We start from the raw sequence: 20,075 nt of genomic DNA on the forward strand, positions 1-20,075 counted from the left end.
TGGAAGGATTGGGGAGAGAGGGAAAAACAGATGGAAGGATTGGGGAAAGAGAGAGGGAAAAGAGATGGAAGGATGGGGAGAGAGAGAGGGAAAACAGATGGAAGGATGGGGAGAGAGAGAGGGAAAACAGATGGAAGGATGGGGAGAGAGAGAGGGAAGATGCTGGATGGAAGAATGCAGAAAGAAATAGGGGAGACACTGGAAGGATGGGGAGAGAAAGAGCTGCTGGATGGAAAAGGGGAATAGAGAAAGACTGGAGAATAAGAGGAAGGGGCATGGGGAGAACAAGGGTGAGGAAAAGATGAAAAGCCACAGGTAGATGAAGGAAATTAAAGAATGGATAGTAAGAATGAATTAAATCTGGACAGAGAGAGAGCCTGAAAAATATTGAAGAAAGCAAAGAAAAAGGAGACAAAAATGACAAATGGCACAGAAGAGTTAAGCGAAAAGAAAAGAAAGCAGAATCACAGACTGGGACCAATATGGAAAGAAAAACAGTCACCAGACAACAAAGGTAGAAAAAAAATCATTTTATTTTCATTTTAGTGTTTGTAATTATGTCCAATTTGAGAATTTACATTGGCTGTCTTATTTTGCACTGGGTATACTGGAGCTGTAAGAGCTTACAGAGATTATTTATAATGAAAAAAATCACTTTATTTTTTTCTCCTATAGTACTATAATATTTTCAATGATGTCTGTTTATATGCGCCATGGCTGGTATAGGGGGTGTGGTTAATGTGGGTGTGGCTATCATAGGGGTGGAGCCATGTGTGGTGACCCCGCCCATAATGAGTACTGGCACCTTTTTTTCTACAAAAAAAGCACTGCTGAGGGGAGACATGATAGAGGTATATAAAATAATGAGTGCAGTGGAACAGGTGGATGTGAAGCGTCTGTTCACGCTTTCCAAAAATACTAGGACTAGGGGGCATGCGATGAAACTACAGTGTAGTAAATTTAAAACAAAAGAAACTTTTTTTTTTGAGCGACTGTCAGCCTTTCCCCCATTTCTAGTTTAAAAGCTGCTCTATCTCCTTTTTAAATGCCGATGCCAGCAGCCTGGTCCCACCCTGGTTAAGGTGGAGCCCATCCTTTCGGAATAGGCTCCTCCTTCCCCAGAATGTTGCCCAGTTCCTAACAAATCTAAAATCCTCCTCTCTGCACCATCGTCTAATCCACGCATTGAGAGTCTGGAGCTCTGCCTGTCTCTTGGGCCCTGCGCGTGGAACAGGTAGCATTTCAGAAAATGCTACCCTAAAGGATCTGAATTTGAGCTTTCTACCTAAGAGCCTAAATTTGGCTTCCAGAACCTCTCTCCCACATTTTCCTATGTCATTGGTACCCACATGTACCAAGACAGCCGACTCCTCCCCAGCACTATCTAGAACCCTATCTAGGTGATGCGTGAGGTCCGCCACCTTCGCACCAGGCAGGCAAGTCACCAGGCGATCCTCACGTCCACCAGCCACCCAGCTATCTATATGCCTAATGATCGAATCACCAACTACAACAGCTGTCCTAACCTCCCGGGCAGCACTTGGAGACATACCCTCGGTGCGAGAGGATAGTACATCCCCTGGTGGGCAGGTCCTGGCTACAGGAGTACTTCCTACTTCACCAGGGTGATGCTGTCCTTCTAGGAGACAGAGGTAGCACAAGGGCTACCAGACTGGAGGTGGGACTTCTCTACAACATCCCTGTAGGTCTCCTCTATGTACCTCTCTGTCTCCCTCAGCTCCACCAAGTCTGTTACTCTAGCCTCAAGAGAATGGACACGTTCTCTAAGAGCTAGGAGCTCTTTGCATCGGGCACACATATATGACATCTCACCAACTGGGAGTAGGGTGGTTGTGATGTACTCCAGGAGAAGGGGACAAGCTCAAGGGAGACAGAGAAAGATAGTAAAGCCACACACTGAGACAAGTGTAGCACACATAAAATTCATACTTACCTCTTCTATGGTGAGAGGAGAGCTGATTGCTTCCCCTCGTAAGATCCGAGATCTTTGGGTCAACACCTCAGAAAGCTGAAATGAGTCCAACCCTAGCAGGCTCTCAATGTTACTCAGAACTGGGGGTACAAAAAATATTTATATTAGTCAATGCTCTGTCTATCTTTACAAAGCTAAGAATATAGGAAATAATGAGTTGCTATATTGGATTAGATTAAAGGGTCCATCTTACCCAGAATCCTGTTTCTAACAGCAGCTAATTCAAATCACAAGCAGCACAATCCAAAAAGTAGCAAGATTTCATGATATTTACCTCCAGAAACAAACATTGAGATAGACCTGGGGAAAACCATTAACAGTTTACCACCTTTCTTAAACCCAGTTACGTTAACTGCTTTTACAACATCCTCTGCCGACGAGTTCCAGACCTTAACTATGCATTGAATGAAAAAATACTTTCTCCTATTTGCTTTAAATATACTGTTATGTAATTTCATGGCATGTTCCCTGGTCTTTGTACTTTTTGGAAGAGTAAACAATCAAGTCATGTCTACCAGTGCACTTGGGGTCTGTATTTTTGATTAGAAGTAATTCTGTTTAAAAATGATTGTTTAACTTTGATTGTGTGAAAATAAGTTGGAATGCCGAAGATAAGACACAGCTCTAATTAATTTGGTATGTAAAGGGAGAGGTGGAGCCTGTTTCGAGTTCAGACTGGCCACCTGGACTGAGAAACATGTGACCACATTCCCACAGTATGGCTTGTTTACCAAAACAGAGAAATTCTCAAGCATTCTGTAATTTTCCTTAGCTCTGAACATGAGTTCTAAGCCTAATAAAAAAGGGAGTTTCTAACGGTGAAATTGGGAGCTCGTCTGTGAGTAACATACGAACTGTGCAGAGAACCATATTTCCTGGTCAAAGAAACTCCTGGCTTTCGCTGTGAACAGCCCCCCCCCCCCCCCCCCCCAGCTGATGATAAGAGCCTGGATGATGTAATGATCAGTGATGGATGTATGCATATTATAGTGTATTATTACTTCTTTTCCTGGCCTAGAAACTCCTAGCATTGCTTGGATATAGGGACCAGTGATGTAATGGTTGTTTATAGGTATTGTTTCTTTTCAGTTATATAGCTTAATCATTGTATATATGTATATATATAAATCATTGTGTATCTTAGATTTTAGAACCTCTAATAAAGGTCTCATTTAGCTAATACGAATCCAAAAGCATCTACAGTAATTACTGAGTAGTCTGTATCAGTAAAGCAGGCTGTAAAACCAGGGCAGTACACTGTTCCACTACAGTCAATCATACCTCCCTTCAGCTGTCTCTTCTCGAAGATAAAGAGCTCTAACTTCTTTAACTCATGTCCCGTCCCCTTTGTCATTTTGGCTACCTTTCTCTGTATCTTTTCTAATTCCGCTATAACATTGTGCGATGCGATGACCAGAATTGCACACTATACTCAAGGTGCAGTCTAACCATGGAGCGATACATAGGCAATATAATATTCTTTTCTTTATTTTCTATCCCTTTCCTTATAATTCCTAGCATTCTGTGTGATTTTAGGCCACTGCCGCACACTGAGCAGAAGATTTCAACATATTGTCTACGATGACACCTAGATCTTTTTCCTGGGTGGTGACTCCTAATGTAGCTGTCATTTTGGTTATTCTTCCCAATGTGCATCATTTTGCACTTGTCCACATTAAATTTCATCTGCCATCTGGATACCAAATCTTTCAGTCTCCTAAGGTCCTCCTGCATAGACCACATATGATTTAACAGCTTTGAATAATTTTTATCTTCTATAATCTTTTCACTTTGCTTGTAGTTCCCTGTTTCCAGATCATTTATAAATATGATAAAAAGAAAACGTCCCAGTATAAATCCCTGGGTCACTCCACTATTCGCCTTCCTCCATTGAGAAAAATGGCCATTTAACTCCACTCTCTGTTTTCTATCTATCTTTTAACCAATCCACAATAGAATATTATCTCCTAGCCCATGACTTTTTAATTTCCTCAGGAGTCTCTTATGAGGGACTTTGTCAGAACCTTTCAGAAAGTCCAGATAACACTATATCAACTGGTTCATCTTTATCCACAAATGTATTCGTGCCTTCAAAAAATGAGGCAGTTGCCCCTCAGAAGGGACACCACCTTGTAGTGGTGGAGGGGCTTCTGTGTTTCAAAGAGGGCTATGCTGAAGGGTTACCCATATCAGACAGGCCTCTGAGGAGAAACCAGACAAAGAGTGTCCCAAACTAGGGAGAGTGGAAAGATGGTGACCTGAAGCTCGTACACTCAACGACTCAGCTGTCCTCTGAAGTTCTGTCTTTGTTTACTTGAAATTTCCTCTTTGCATCTGCAGTTACCTTAACTGAGAGGAAGGGGACAATGGGGGGTCAGCTGCCGATGGCCAGCGGTTTGTCCCCTGTGCAGTAAGTGTGGGACCGCTGTTCGACGAGCTGCCCACAGATGACTGCTCAGCGAAACAGCGTCGATTGCTCTTGGACCTGGAAACAACTTCATCGCTCTCAAGTCATTTAACCACCATATCCAAAGGAGTGGAGGAGTGAGTTAGGAGTGTATGCTGAAACGGAAGTCATTTACAGCTGAACCCGTGTTGGCGGTGCCATTCCTAAACCCGTAAGAGCTATCAGCTTGGAGTTTTTGGCTCCCGTGGAGGTTACATTGAATATCATTTGGAAGGCGCGCCAGGACCTAACGATGGTAGTAAATAATTTTGCTTCAGATATAATCTTATTAGTGAGCCACATGGATAATCTAATCGATTCCTTTGAGAATTAAAAATTGATACGGCAAATGAAGTTCTACAGGAATAGGAAACGGTTAAGATTTTGAAAATGTTAATAGACCAGAAAGATTTGAACAAAATGAATATTATTACAGATGATTAATATCGAGATTGTTGTTTTCCCAGAGTGCCGGGTATGATTCCTAAAGTTTTTTTTCCTCTGAAATGATTCCTCTTAGTATATTAATTCAAAAGGAGTGAAGCCTGTGAAACTGGGATTACTTTAATCAGTGGGAATTGGATCAGAGATTCAAGTGTTTGTATTGTTAAATAATTTCTGGTTTTAAAAGAGAAAAAAAATGAAATCAGGTGTATTATTTCCACTAATATTGGACAATAAGTATGTTTCCAACAAAATTAATTGACTATACACCGTCTTGGGTTTGAAGAAGCCAACCAGATGATCAATGTGGAATAATGTTTCAGATGAATAATAACTGGGGACAATCAGGTTAATACCACATTTTCTTTGTTTACTGTTGTTTAATTGATCTCCTTGTCTTGTTTCACTCTCCCTATTTATTTTGTGGTCTAAGAAAGAGAAAGATTGTATATAATGTATTTATCTAGTTGAGATTGTTTTCTTCTAATATTGTATTAATGTACAGTCATCTCTGTATTACTGTTTGCAAGTGATCCTTGGTGAGGCAAGATTTCCCTTGGATGAATCCATGTTGCCTCTGCACCATTAAACCATGTCTGTCTATTTGTTCAGTAATTTTGTTCTTTACAAGAGTCTCTACCATTTTGCCCAGCTCACCAGTCTGTAGTTTCCTGGATCACCCGGGAACCCTTTAAAAAAATGGCATTACATTGGCTACTTTTAAAACTTCAGGTTCTGTGGATGGTTTTAACGATAGGTTAAAGATTGTAGATAGAATGTATTTGGATACAGGCAGCAGATGATGTTTTGTATATTCCTGAGAATCTAGCATGTGATGTTTTTGTTCTTTCCTGAGAAAGTAGCAGAATAGCAGGTGATGTTTGTACATTCCTGAGCAGGTTCACGAGCTGTTCATGTAGAGTTGTTCTTGTAAGCAATGCATGATCATGGTTGTGTAAGCAAAATGTAACCAATAGTAATGATAATACATGTAATATCCATGAATATTCATAGAGTATATAAGAAGGGGATTGACTCCCAAATAAAGAGTTTTTTGCCCAGACACACGAGAGGAGAGTTATTTTGCAACATCTGGTGATCCCCGACGTGATCGGTGAAAACGTGACGTACTTACTACGACTGGAACAGTCAGCGCGCCATTCCTTCTACGGAACACTGTAAGTATGGGGGGAAATTTAACATCATCACATAAACAACATGCACAGGAGCTATATACTATAACGCAAAGATATGGTTCCTCCCGAAATCCAATAACTCTTAAAGATATAGAGCGTTTAATTGAGGAAATAGTTTGTCAATGTCCCTGGTATCCAGAGAAGGGATCATTCGATCCTCAAACATGGGAAAAGATAGGGCAGCAGTTTCGTTTAGAGCCTAGAGTTTCGACTCCTATATTATTGACTTGGAGAGAGATATATTCTACTATAGTAATTCTCTCTTCTGGATTGACAGGCATTACTAACGAAAATATATCCAACAAATTGCCAGGCAAGACCTGGTCTCTTTACCTCCCGCGACTCTTGGACCTACACCTTCTCCTCCTTCTTGTCGGCTGGCCACCGATATGGGAAGGGAAGAGCAAAACAAAACTCCTGACTTTACTACTACTACCCCTAATAAACCAATTGAAAATATCCAAAACAACAACGCTAATGATAGCGTTATTATTACCAAAACACCAAAGAGCGTAGAACGACCTAGTTTAATTCAATTAGGTATACAGCAAGCACGAAAAAATGGTGAATTCATTTGGAACGATGATCTATGGGATAATTCGGAACCTAATCCTAATTTATACCCAGTTACTAGAACTACAACAATAGAGGCAGGGAACGAAACACATCATGCAGAATGGACTGCTCTACCTTATCAAGTTTTGAGAGAATTACGTAGAGCTATCGTAGAATCAGGTTTAAAAAGTTCATTTGTTCAAGGCATGATAGAAGGGATTAGTAACGGTTACTTAATGACTCCAAAAGATTGGAAAGACCTTTTCCGTATGCTGTTAACTCCTGCGCAATATGTAGTGTGGGATAATGAATATAAGCAAGCAGCACAACTTATCACTGGGACTAATTTGGTGCCTGATCAAATTTATGGATCGGGACCATTTTCAACCCTTGATATGCAAATTCAACAAAACGATACCTGTTTTCAAGCCATAGGCACTTGTATCTTGCGAGCATTTAAAAGAACACCAGAAGGGAATAAACCAACAAAATCTTTTGCATCAATTAAACAGGGTGCAACCGAATCTTACCTTCAATTTGTTAATCGATTGCAGGAAGCTGTAACTAGGCAAATTGATAATCTTGATGCGCAAACAGAGTTATTGATTAAATTAGCCCAAGAAAATGCAAATTCAGATTGCAAAAAGGCATTGCAGACTGTAGCTCATCGCCCAGGAATTACTTTAGCAGATTTATTGAGCGCATGTGCAGATGTGGGGACTCATGGTTATTCTATGAATTTGTTAGCAGGAGCTATACAAAAAGGTAATAAGCCACAGGGGACGTGTTTTAATTGTAAGAAACCAGGACATTTTCGAGCTCAGTGTAGAGCCCCAGGAGGGGGTGCCAACTTTGCAAAAGGACCTTCTCGACCTTCTCGAAAATGTCCTCGATGTCAAAAAGGATATCATTGGGCCAATCAATGTCGCTCTAATCCAATTAATTCCACACCGCCACCCCCAAAAAACTTTGCTCCGGGTTAACTCCTAACCTCGGTCCAAAGGGAGTGCAAGGGTCTTTTGCTCATAGTACTACTGCTACACAAGGTAGTGCAGGAATTGACCTTATTGCAGCGGAATGTAAAACTGCCATCTTACCTCATGAAGTTTTGGTATATAATACTACCTTTAAAGGACCCATTCCAGCGGCTACTGTAGGTTTAGTATTACCTCGCTCCTCTGCATCGAAGGCAGGTATTCATGTTATCCCTGGAGTTATTGATGCTGATTACACAGGCATTGTTAAAATTCAAGTATGGTCCTCATCACCTTTAACAATTTCTCCCGGGGACTCGTGGGCACAATTAATTATTTTACCATATTTTACAGCACCTATTCCTTCTACTGTCTCTCGTACAGGGGGCTTTGGATCTACGCGACAGGTAAGTGCAGTTTTAAAACCGGTTTCTAATGCACGACCCACTGCTCAATTTTTATTGCAACAAAAGCCCTTTGTTGGTATATTAGATACCGGGGCGGATGTTTCTGTCATAGCTTATAAACAATGGCCTGTGGAATGGCCCATTGAAGATACTTCACATGTGACAGGAATAGGGGGAACTCAGTCAGCCTCCCAAAGTTCTCAATGGTTATCTATTACATATCCTAACGATACCAAGGTTCTAGGACATATTAAGCCCTGTATTTTACAAGTACCCTTTAATTTATGGGGTCGTGACCTTTTGGAACAATTAGATGCATCATTGATCCTACCTGATTAACAGTTCATAAATATGTCTTTTTCTCTTCCTTTGGAATGGAAAACTGACAAACCTGTTTGGGTAGAGCAGTGGCCGATTACCAGAGAAAAACTGTTGATTTTACATCAATTGGTGGAAGAACAATTACAATTAAATCACATTGAGCCTACCAATTCTCCATATAATACTCCGGTATTTGTGATCAAGAAAAAATCCGGAAAATGGAGATTTTTACATGACCTACGAGCTATTAATGCGATTTTAGAACCAATGGGCCCGTTACAATGTGGTATTCCAAATCCTAATTTGATTCCTTATGATTATCAATTAGCTATTATAGATCTGAAGGATTGTTTTTTTTCAATTCCTCTCCAGGAAAAAGATTATAAATACTTTGCTTTTACTGTACCTGTTTACAATAATGCACACCCTACTACTAGGTATTGTTGGAAAGTTTTGCCCCAGGGAATGTTAAATTCACCCACTATTTGTCAATACTATGTTCATCAAGCCTTGCAACCATTTCGTGCCTATTTCCCTCAACTTTTGGTATATCATTATATGGATGATATACTAATTGCAGGGATAACTCTTCCCCCTTCTTGGAAATCTACTTTAATTTCTATCTTGGCCTCCTCAGGATTAACAATTGCCTCAGAGAAGGTTCAAGAAAAGGAACCCTATTTATATCTAGGTTTCCGTATGACTAAAGCTGCAGCCCAACCTGTCGCTCCTCATCTCAATTTACAGTCTCCCACGACATTACATCAATTACAAGAGATTTTAGGAAATCTCAATTGGTTACGTCCCTACTTGAAACTTCCTACAGAATTTTTACAACCCCTGTTTCTCGCATTAAAAGGTCATAAAACACCTGCTGAATTAATTACACTCACTGCATCGCAACAAACAATTCTGTCACAATTGGATCAAATCTTACAAACAAAATGGACAGATAGACGAGATGCATTTGCCCTTTTTGTTTTTGCGTTCTCAAAGACCCCACCCACCGACAACCGTTTGGTGTCTTATATCAAGATACAACTCCTCCGAAATTGATAGAATGGGTCTATTTACAGAATACTCTCCATTCTACTATTACACAATGGCCCCAGCAACTAGCCTTGCTGATTACTAAAGCTCGAGAGCGAGCAACATTCATGACTGGTTTCGACATTCTTAAACTCATCATTCCTCATTCTTTGTGGCAGTGGGAAAAAATGATTCAGTTCTCCGACGACTTGCAATTTATTTTAGCCACTTATGTTGGTATTATAGATTGCCACTATCCTAAAGACCCTCGCATACAGGGCACATCCATTTTGCCAATCACTCTTCATGATCCCATTTCTTTACGTCCACTCCCTACTGCTCTCAACCGTCTTTACAGATGGTAGTCCCACTCGTGGGGTGGTTACTTGGTACAATCTGAACAAATGGCACGTCAAATTTACCTCTCCACAAACCTCTGCTCAACGTTCAGAGCTTGCTGCCATCATCCTGGCTCTTTCTTTATTTTCAGATCAACCACTGAATCTTATTGTTGACAGTCAATATTGTGCTAATCTTGTCCGTCGCATGCCCGACAGTTATGTATCATTCAAAATGGATGCCTCTTTTTATGCTTTACTGTTAACCCTCCAAGGTTACTTGGAGAATCGCCTTTCTTCTCTCTTTATAGGTCATATCCGCAGTCATCAACCTTTTCCTGGTGGTCTGTCTGAAGGGAATGCTCGAGCGGATCGCCATCTTCATTTTTTCTCCACAGCACACTGCAGTCATGAACTTCATCATCAAAATGCACCTAGCCTAGCTCGCCAGTTTCAAATTTCTTTAGAAGAAGCTAGAGCTATTATCAAAAATTGTCCACAATGTTCCTTTTCAGCTCCTACTACCTTTTTTCCTGGAGTTAATCCTCGTGGTCTGGAAGTTAATAGCCTCTGGCAAATGGACGTTACTCACTTTCCCCCTTTTGGTCAATGGTCTAAGCTTCATGTGGTTGTTGATACTCATTCTGGATTTTTGTGGGTCACTGCACAAAAAGGGGAAACTACATCTCATGTCCGCTCTCATCTTCTCCAAGCTTTTGCGGTCATGGGTGTTCCTAAAACTCTCAAGACAGACAATGCCCCTGCTTATACTTCCACCTCCTTACAGGAGTTCCTGACCCTCTGGCATATTGAGCACCTTTTTGGTATCCCCTATAACTCCACTGGTCAAGCTATTGTTGAACGTGCTAATCGCACACTGAAAACTGCTTTAAGTAATCTGACTACAAAAAAAGACGGTATTCTCCGTCATAGAGTAAGCATTGATGAATGCTTAGCACAAATCCTTTACACACTGAATCATCTCAATCTCATCAATAATCCTGCTACAAAAACTTTTTCTTCCAGATTTGAACAACATTTTCGTACTCCTGCCCCACCTTTATCTCGTCCTTTGGTCATATACCGACAACTACCTTCTGATCAGTGGAGTTCCCCTGTGCCTCTCCTTACCTGGGGTCGTGGTTACGCTGCTGTTCAAACAGATTCTGGCCCGGTGTGGATTCCAGCAAAGTGGGTGAAACCTCATGTCGTGGCATCAAGGTCTTCACAACCCAATTCCCAATTTCACACTCACCCTTCAAGGACCGCAGATGCAAACACGCAAACGGTCAGTGACTCGTCAACCTAATGCTCCTGTTACTTGGGGACAAATTAAAGCCTTGAGTCAACAAGCTACAGAGACTTTAGAAAAAGCTCATATTGAAAAGACTGATGATAACTTCGTAGTGGCTATTATTGCAGCGCTTAATGCTAATTCCATTACATTGCTTCTACTGTGTTGTTGTTTGTACATACCTTGTGGACAGTCACAATTACTTCCCACAAAAAATATTTGGGAAGCGTTTGCAATTTCACTGAACCAAACTGATTTCTGTCTTTCTCATCAAAAGGCAGTTGGAGAAGTTTTGGCAACTTGCCTGATTCCAGTATGTCATGATCCTAAAGATATGCAAAATGATACTTGGTTTTATTCACAGCTTCCTGTTAATTCATCCTATCGAAATGCTTCTTATGAATACCATAATTGGGGAACACAAACCCTGTTGCCGCCTACTTTGGCAATGCATGTGAGAACCAATCAAATAGCTAGTATCAATATGACATGTGCTCGTATGGTTAATTGTACCCGATCAAATTGTGTTAATTTTGGACCAACTTTGTTAAATTGTAGCTCCTACGAAAATGTTTCATATATTTATAAATTTACTCATTTACCCCCTGGCTGGTTTTGGTCATGTGGAATGTATACCTTTAATTATATTCCAGCTAATATATCTGATGGTACTACATGCTGTCTAAGTCGACTCACTATGGTACTTCCCAGTAAACATATTTTATTTTCTAACTCCTCACATATGCGATCCAAGCGTATGACCCTTGCTGCCAATTGCAATGATAATGTTAAATTTCTGAGTCAAACTGAATATCTGGCACTTGCATTTTCATTAATAGGTGTCCCTGCATTGGCAGCGGCAAATGCAAAAAATATTCGTGAATTAGCCTGTTGGGCAATTAAATCAATCAATGCAACCTCCACTGCTATTAGTTTACTTAATGCTGAGCAACAGCAATTACGTCATGGAGTTTTACAAAATCGAGCAGCCATTGATTATCTTTTATTACTTAACCATCATGGTTGCGAAGAGTTTCAGGACATGTGCTGTTTTAATTTATCTGACAATTCAAAGGCCATTGACAAACAATTAGCTTTCCTACGGAATTTAACTACTCATATTACTATTCATAATAACCTACTCTCTGATGTATGGGATCAATTGTGGCAATGGATCCCTTGGACCTGGCTCCGCCCTATTATCCAGTATTTAGTCATTGGTATTTTTGTTTTCACTATTTTTTGCTGTTGTATACAATGCATTCCTAACCTTTTTTCTTTATGTTTTCCTCGTCCATTCGCTCCAACACGTCACTCTGCTCAATATGTTTATAAGCTATTACAAACATCTCCACCTCCATCTCCAGCTGGCACACCACGGAGATTTCATTAAAAAAAAAAAAAAAAAAAAAAAAAAAAAAAGGTGGAGATGTAGATAGAATGTATTTGGATACAGGCAGCAGATGATGTTTTGTATATTCCTGAGAATCTAGCATGTGATGTTTTTGTTCTTTCCTGAGAAAGTAGCAGAATAGCAGGTGATGTTTGTACATTCCTGAGCAGGTTCACGAGCTGTTCATGTAGAGTTGTTCTTGTAAGCAATGCATGATCATGGTTGTGTAAGCAAAATGTAACCAATAGTAATGATAATACATGTAATATCCATGAATATTCATAGAGTATATAAGAAGGGGATTGACTCCCAAATAAAGAGTTTTTTGCCCAGACACACGAGAGGAGAGTTATTTTGCAACAAAAGATTACTAAGATTACTAATAGATTTGCTATTTCATTGAGTTCTTTCAGTATTCTGGGGTGTATACCAAGCAGTTCAAGTGATTTTCCGCAGTTTAGCCTGTCAATTATATCTTCCAGGTTCACTGATACTTGTTTCAGTTCCTCCTCCATACCATCACCTTTAAATACTATTTCCAGGGCTGGCTCAAGGGTTGTGGTACCCTGAGCCAGCTTGCATTGATGCCCCCTCCAACATCGTCTCTGCCCCCACAGGTCCAGCATTGCTCCTTTTCCTGTCCCCTACCCCCCCCCCTCGGCTTGTAAATTGCATGTGAGTTGCCAGCAGCAGCAGTATGAAGACAGGATACCTTTGCCCAGGTCCTGGGACTTCCCTCTTCCACATCCCACCTACAGGAAATTGTATCAGAGGAGACAGGACACGACAGAGAAAACCCAGCATCTGGGCGAAGGCAGCTTGTCTTCAGGTTGCTGCTGCCAGCAACTACCATGCAGTTTACAGGACCGTAGGGAAGCAGGGACAGATGGAGTGATGCCAAATTCTTGGGGAGGAGGGTGCAGAGGGGTGAGAGAGAAACCAAGCTGGGGAGGGAGGTGGGGAGAGAAGGGGAGGGACACTGAACTGAAGGAGGAAGGAACAGAAGGAGGAGGAAGAGAAGGCGTAACCCTTAGTCTAGGTCAGTGGTCTCCAACCTTTTTTTATATAAAGGGCCACAAACTGGACACGAGAAAACTCTGTGGGCCACCAAAAGATTTTAGGCTTACACATTAATTTTAATTACTAATTTTGATTCTACGAGAATATAGTTTTTAAAAGCTCACTTTATTTTGGCTTATTAACAGTTGCAAAACCCATAAAGAAGACTCCTAACACACTTAAGAGCAATCATTAATGAGATACATAAGCATCGCCATGCCAGGACAGACCAAGGGTCCATCAAGCCCAGCACCCTGTCTCCGACAGTGGCCAAAAGAACAAACAATTTGTCCCGCCCATCCCAGAAATGTGGATCATTCCCACGTCCATTCAATAACATTCTATTGCCTTTTCCTCCAGGAAGCCGTCCAAACCTTTTTTTAAGTCCGCTAAGTCAACCACCTTAACCACTTTTTCCGGCAATGAATTCCAGAGTCTAACTACATGTTGAGTTAAGAAACATTTCCTCCAATTCATTCTAACTTTACTACATTGTAGCTTCATTGCATGCCCCCGTGTCCTAGTATTTTTGGAAAGCATAAACAGACGCTCCACATCGACCCTTTCCATTCCACTCATTATCTTATATACCTCTATCATATCTCCCCTCAGCCGTCTTTTCTCCAAGCTAAAGGGCCCCAGCCTCTTCAGCCTTTTCTCATAGGGAAGTCAATCCTGTATCATCTTTGTCACCCTTCCCTGTACCTTTTCTAATTCCACTATATCTTTTTTGAGGTGCGGCGACCAGAATTGCACACAATACTCGAGGTGCGGTCACACCATGGAGCGATACAACGGCAGAATAATATCCTCATTTTTGTTTTCCATCCCTTTCCTAATAATACCCAACATTCTATCTGCTTTCCTAGCCGCAGCAGCACATTGAGCAGAAGGTTTCAACGTATCAACGACGACACCTAAATCCTTAGACCGCTACTAAATGGACGGGGAAAATCCACAATTTCGGGAATAACTTGTATAAAATGTTTGTATGTTTGGCTAGCTTGCCAGGTGCCCTTGACCTGGATTGGCCGCTGTCGGGGACAGGATGCTGGGCTCGATGGACCTTTGGTCTTTTCCCAGTATGGCATTACTTATGTACTTATCATGGTTCATAATTTGTCTTGCACATTCGTAACGACTTAGAAGACTGTTTGCAGTTACCAATACTACGATCACACAACCCAGCAGGTTTCTCCTTTCCTGCCCAATTATTTCTAATTCTAACTGATAAGTGATTAATAACCATCTATGTCTGAATTGGCTCACCTGATGGATGCATCACCATTGGGATGCAAGTAGAGAAAATGACCCGTAAAACTCCGCTGGGTAACATGTGCCTCATATTGACGTGCATCAGTGTGACCACACATGGCACACGCAACCAGGTGGAGCTTCGTGAGGCCTTTTCTCTATCCATCTCCAATTCAATTTTTCTGTCTCGGTTATGGGGCCGCAAAAATGGACTGTCAGGGCTACGTGTTGGAGACCACTGGACTAGGTGATGTCAGAGGCTGGGAATTTTGGTACCTTTATCATCAGCTCCCTGAGCCGATGCCTCACCTGATCCAATGGTTAAACTGGCCCTGATCATTTTTGGCACAGGAAGCTCCTTTATATCCTCCTCAGTAAAGACCAAAGCAAAGAATTTACTTGCAGGCTCATTTTCAAAGCACTTAGCCTCCCAAAGTTCCATAGAAACCTATGGAACTTAGCCTCCCAAAGTGCTTTGAAAATATGCCTCATTATTAGTCTCTCCACTATGGCCTTGTCTTTTGCGAGTCGTCCTTTTACTCCTTGATGATCTAATTATCCAACTGACTTCCTCACAAGCTTTCTGGTTCTAATGTATCTGGAAAAGATTTTACTTTGAATTTTTGTCTCTGTGGCAATTTTTTCTTCATATTCTCTTTTCAGCCTTCTTTATCAATGCTTTGCATCTAAAATGCCAGTGATTATGCTGCTTCCTGTTTTCTTCATTTGGATACTTCTTCCAATTTTTGAAAGAAATTCTTTTGTCTATAACAGACACTTTCACCTATTAACCAAGACAGCGGTCTTTGGCCTTTCTTTCACTTTTTTAATTCATGTAATACAGCTGGTCCAAGATGGTATTTTGAAACATTTACCTCATTTTATCATAGTTGCCCTTTTGAAAGTTAAATGCTGATGCAGCAGATTTCCTTAAAATGTCTTCAATAATTAACTTCAATTTCATCATGTTATGACCACGCCTACAGGTCCCAACACCATTACCTCTTCCACTAAGTCCTGCATTTCACTAAAGGTAGCTCTAAAATAGTTCTAGTAGTCATTTATTTTATGAGATTTATTTCCATAGCATTTCCTGATGTGACATTTTTCCAGTCGGTATTGGGGTAATTGAAATTGCCTGGCAAAGAGTCTTGAAAGCTATATAAATACAAATATATATAATAAGAGGATGGCAAAAAAAAGCTCCAAAAACAAAAATGGACCTCAGAGTTCCACATCTCAGTCAAATAAATGTCAGTGGTGCCTGGAACAGCCTCATAATCATTGCTCCAAATAGTGAAGAAAACCCCTTGCAGTCTGCTCTTTCACTTGCCAAACAGGACTATTACATCCACTTGACAAACTCTCTTGGCTCAAACCCTTGACATCTCTTTGCCACACTGAACTCTCTCCTTAAAGTCCCTTCACCTCCAAGCCCTTTCAATTTCTCTCCAGACTATGGCTGAGTACTTTCATGATAAGGTTCACAAGATTAAGTTCTCAAATCACGTCACCTCTACCTCTCCTTCTCCCAGTCCATTCTCTCAAACCTTCAACCCCTGCCTCCTTTTCTTCTTTTTCTGAAATCAATTAAGAGGAATCTGTACATTTTCTTTCCTCCTCCAAACTACCTGTTCCTCTGATCCTAATCCCACCCATCTATTCAGCACTATCTCTCCCACTGTCATCCATATCCTCAATCTTTCATTTTCCACTGCAACTGTTCCTGATGCCTTCAAACATGGCGTAGTCACACCACACCTCAAAAAACCTTCATTGGACCCGACCTGTCCTTCCAACTATCGTCCCATCTCCCTCCTCCCTTTTCTATCCAAGATACTTGAACTGCTATTAACTGCTGTCATTTTGACTTTCTTTCATCTCAAGCTATTCTTGACCCACTTTAGTCTGGCTTTCGCCCTCTTCATTCAACAAACAGCCCTTGCTAAAGTCTCCAATGACCTGTTCCTGGCCAGATCCAAAGGTCTCTATTCTATCCTCATCCTTCTCAATTTGTCTGCTGGTTTTTACACTGTTGATCACAGCCTACTCCTTGATACACTGTCCTCACTTGGATTTCAGGGCTCTGTTCTTTCTTTGTTTTTTTCTTATCTCTCTCATCACACTTTTGATGGATCCTCCTCCCCTTTTATCACACTATCATTTGGTGTACCTCAGGGCTCTGTCTTGGGACCTCTTCTTTTCTTCATTTATACTTCTTCCCTTGGTGCTCTGATCTCATCCCATGGTTTTCAGTATCACCTTTACATTGATGACCTCTCCACACCAGAAATTTCAGCAGGAATCCAGGCCCAAGTCTCAGCCTGCCTGTGTGACATTGCTTTCTGGATGTCTCACCGCTATCTGAAACTAAACATGACCAAGACTGAGCTTCTTATCTTTCCCCCTAAACCCACCTCTCCTCTTCCCCCATTCTTTATCTCTGTGGATAACAATCTTATCTTCCCTGTCTCATCAGCTTGTAACCTTGGGGTCATCTTTGACTCCTCTCTCTCTTTTTCTCTGCACATATCCAACAGACTGCTAAAACCTGTCATTTCTTTTTTTTTTTTTTTATTTATTTATTCGTTTTAAATCAAATTAAACAATCTGTTACATTTGAACAGGAAATACAGACATGTATATTTTATACAGAGATAAATTCTCCATAAACATACAAAAAAAAAAATTCAAGGAAATTATATCTTTTACTCTTCTTTAGACCACTAAAGCAGGGGGCTAGTCTAATTTAGAAAAACTACTAAAAGAAAAGAGGAAAAGCTCAAAAGTGGTAATATGCTTAGCATGCAACCTATCCAATTATTTCATATTATCTCATCTAGATCGGCGGTTGACCAATTTTTTTCATATTTATAAATGCTTTCAGCTGTTCTGGCTGGTAGAAGATATATTTTAAACTCATATACTTAATAACACATTTACATGGGTAATTAAGGTAAAAGGAGGCACCTAAAGATATTACATCTGTTCGCATAAGTAAAAACAATTTCCTCCTTTCCTGGGTCTGTTTAGTAATATCAGGATAGATCCAGACTTTTTTACCTCTAAACAAAGTTTGCATTTTTTTAAAGTAAATACGCATTACCGCATCGACATCTTGTTGGAAAATAAAAGATGCTATTAAGGTAGTTCTTTCAGAGTTCACATTCAATGTTAAATCTAAAAGTTCAGATACATTCAAAGGTTCTTCTTGGTTTTCATCTGGGATAGCTTCAGCAGAGATTTCAGGTGATTTTTTTGTTGGAATATAATAAACCTTATTCAATGGTGGTATAGTTTCCGGGGAAAATTTTAAAACTTCCAACAAATATGCTTTAAAGGCATCTTGAGGATTAATTCCCAGTTCCTTCGGAAAATTCAAGAGTCTTAAATTCAGCCTACGGTTAAAGTTCTCTAATTGTTCTAATCTGCGTTGTGTAGATAAATTATCTTTTACAATTGAGGCTGAAATATCCTTCAATTTAACAACATCTTGCTTAAGAGCACCCATTTGCTCTAATGTTTCTTGTTTTGCAGCATTAAATGATATGGAAAGATTTTCGACTGTACTTACTAATTCTTTTATTTCTTTCGCTGAATTGGCAACCGTCGCTTCTACCCGCTGGAGAGCACTCCAAATGCTCTCCAGTGACACAGCCGCTATTTTTTTTGTCGGAGCAAAACGCTCAGCCGTTGACTCACTCAGAATCGGGCCTCCCTCATGCACTGCTTCTCCCTTTCCTCGAATCGCCGTCATACCTTCAACCACTTCCGGGTCAGGTCGATCGCGTCGGGATAGACATGCTTCGGGGAGCGGCGGGGGATTGAGATCCGGAGGGGAGAGTGAAATTTCCAGCCCCAAGTCTCCCAGGGATTCTTCACCCACCGAGACAGCGGGGCCCCTCTCGGTATTTAGGGTAGGTGGTTTTGTAGCGTATCTCTCCATAGTTTGCTGTACCGGGGAAGATGTCAGAGCAGTCGAGGCTGCTGCTCTTACAATCCCCTTACGTTTGGTATGGGGCATCTTGTCACGAAGAAAAAAGGAGTAAATTCAGAAAACCATAGCAGAGACACGCTCACAGAACTCAGCATGCCGCCATCTTAAGACACGCCCGCTGCAGGTCCCTGTCATTTCTTTCTCTATAATATCACCAAAATTCGTCCTTTCCTTTCTGACCACACTATCAAAACCCTTATCCACACTCTTATCATCTCTCACTTAGACTATTGCAACTCATTTCTCACAGATCTCCCACTTAGCCATCTCTCTCCCCTGCCATCTGTTCAAAATTCCACTGCACGACTTATATTCCACCAGTGTCCCTATGCTCATATTAGCCCTCTCCTCAAGTCACTTCATTGGCTCCCTATCAGTTTCCACATACAGTTCAAACTCCTCTTATTGACTTACAAGTGCATTCACTCTGCAGCTCCTCTGTACCTTTCCACTCTTATCACTTCCTACACTCTTCCCTGGGAGCTCAGTTCATCAGGTAAATCTCTCTTATCTGTACCCTTCTCCTCCACTGCTAACTCCAGACTCCGTTCCTTTTATCTTGCTGCACCATATGCTTGGAGTAGACTTCCTGAATCAGTACGTCAAGCTCCATCTCTGGCTGTCTTCAGATCTAGGCTAAAAGTCTACCTTTTTAGGCTGTTTTTAACTCCTATTCACTTATTCAGTACCCATGTTTTATCAAGTATTTCCTTTATCCCTTATTTGTCATGTTTGTCTGTCTTGATTAGATTGTGCTCAGTGCTCTCCACATACAGTACTGAACACGCTCGCTCAGCACTACTCAACCAATGAAGAGTGCAGTATTTATTTCTGCACGGTCTTTTTAAAGACCATTTAATATTGTTCTACTCAGCTGCAAAATTCCTATTTTTATTCAGAACACTTTATTACAAGACTCCTGAGGTAGGTACATCTGTGCCGAAACGCAGTGCCATGTCGCGTCTTATGTATTGCAGCAATAAAATGAGTTTGTTTATCCCATTGTCTGTCCAGCCCGCTTCCTCCTCCCGCTCTTTGGTCTTTAAACTATCGATTTTTCCCAATCGTGGCTCTGCCTGTTATACCCAAATATTCAGCCCTGGTTTATGTATAGCAGCAAATGATGAAAATCCGGGTATAACTTCAGAACTCCAGCATGGAATCTGAATATTAATCAGAAAAATCTCTAGAGGAGGGGGTACAATAAACAAAGTAAACCCATCTATGTTGTTTGCAAGAGATTACTTTCTTCTGTACAACTTGCTTCTCATCCTTATTACCATCAAAGTCAGCAAAGTTCAGCAAATATGCACTTGCTGGTGGATTTCCAATACAGCTTTAATGCACAGAGAGAAACCCAAAAAGCAACAAGGCA

The 20,075-nt window shown here is 40.9% G+C and overlaps 1 protein-coding gene across 1 annotated transcript in view; it reads right to left on the minus strand.

Moving 5' to 3' along the window:
- LOC115475156 (unconventional myosin-X-like) overlaps positions 1 to 20,075 on the minus strand; it is a 272,052-nt gene that overhangs the window by 229,777 nt on the left and 22,200 nt on the right. The window contains exon 9 of the mRNA XM_030210897.1: positions 1,951 to 2,073. Coding sequence (XP_030066757.1) covers positions 1,951 to 2,073 — 123 coding nt within the window. The remainder of the gene's footprint in view (positions 1 to 1,950; positions 2,074 to 20,075) is intronic.

The sequence above is a fragment of the Microcaecilia unicolor genome, chromosome 7 (genome assembly GCF_901765095.1).
Source record: "Microcaecilia unicolor chromosome 7, aMicUni1.1, whole genome shotgun sequence".
NCBI classification, from domain to species: Eukaryota; Metazoa; Chordata; class Amphibia; order Gymnophiona; family Siphonopidae; genus Microcaecilia; species Microcaecilia unicolor.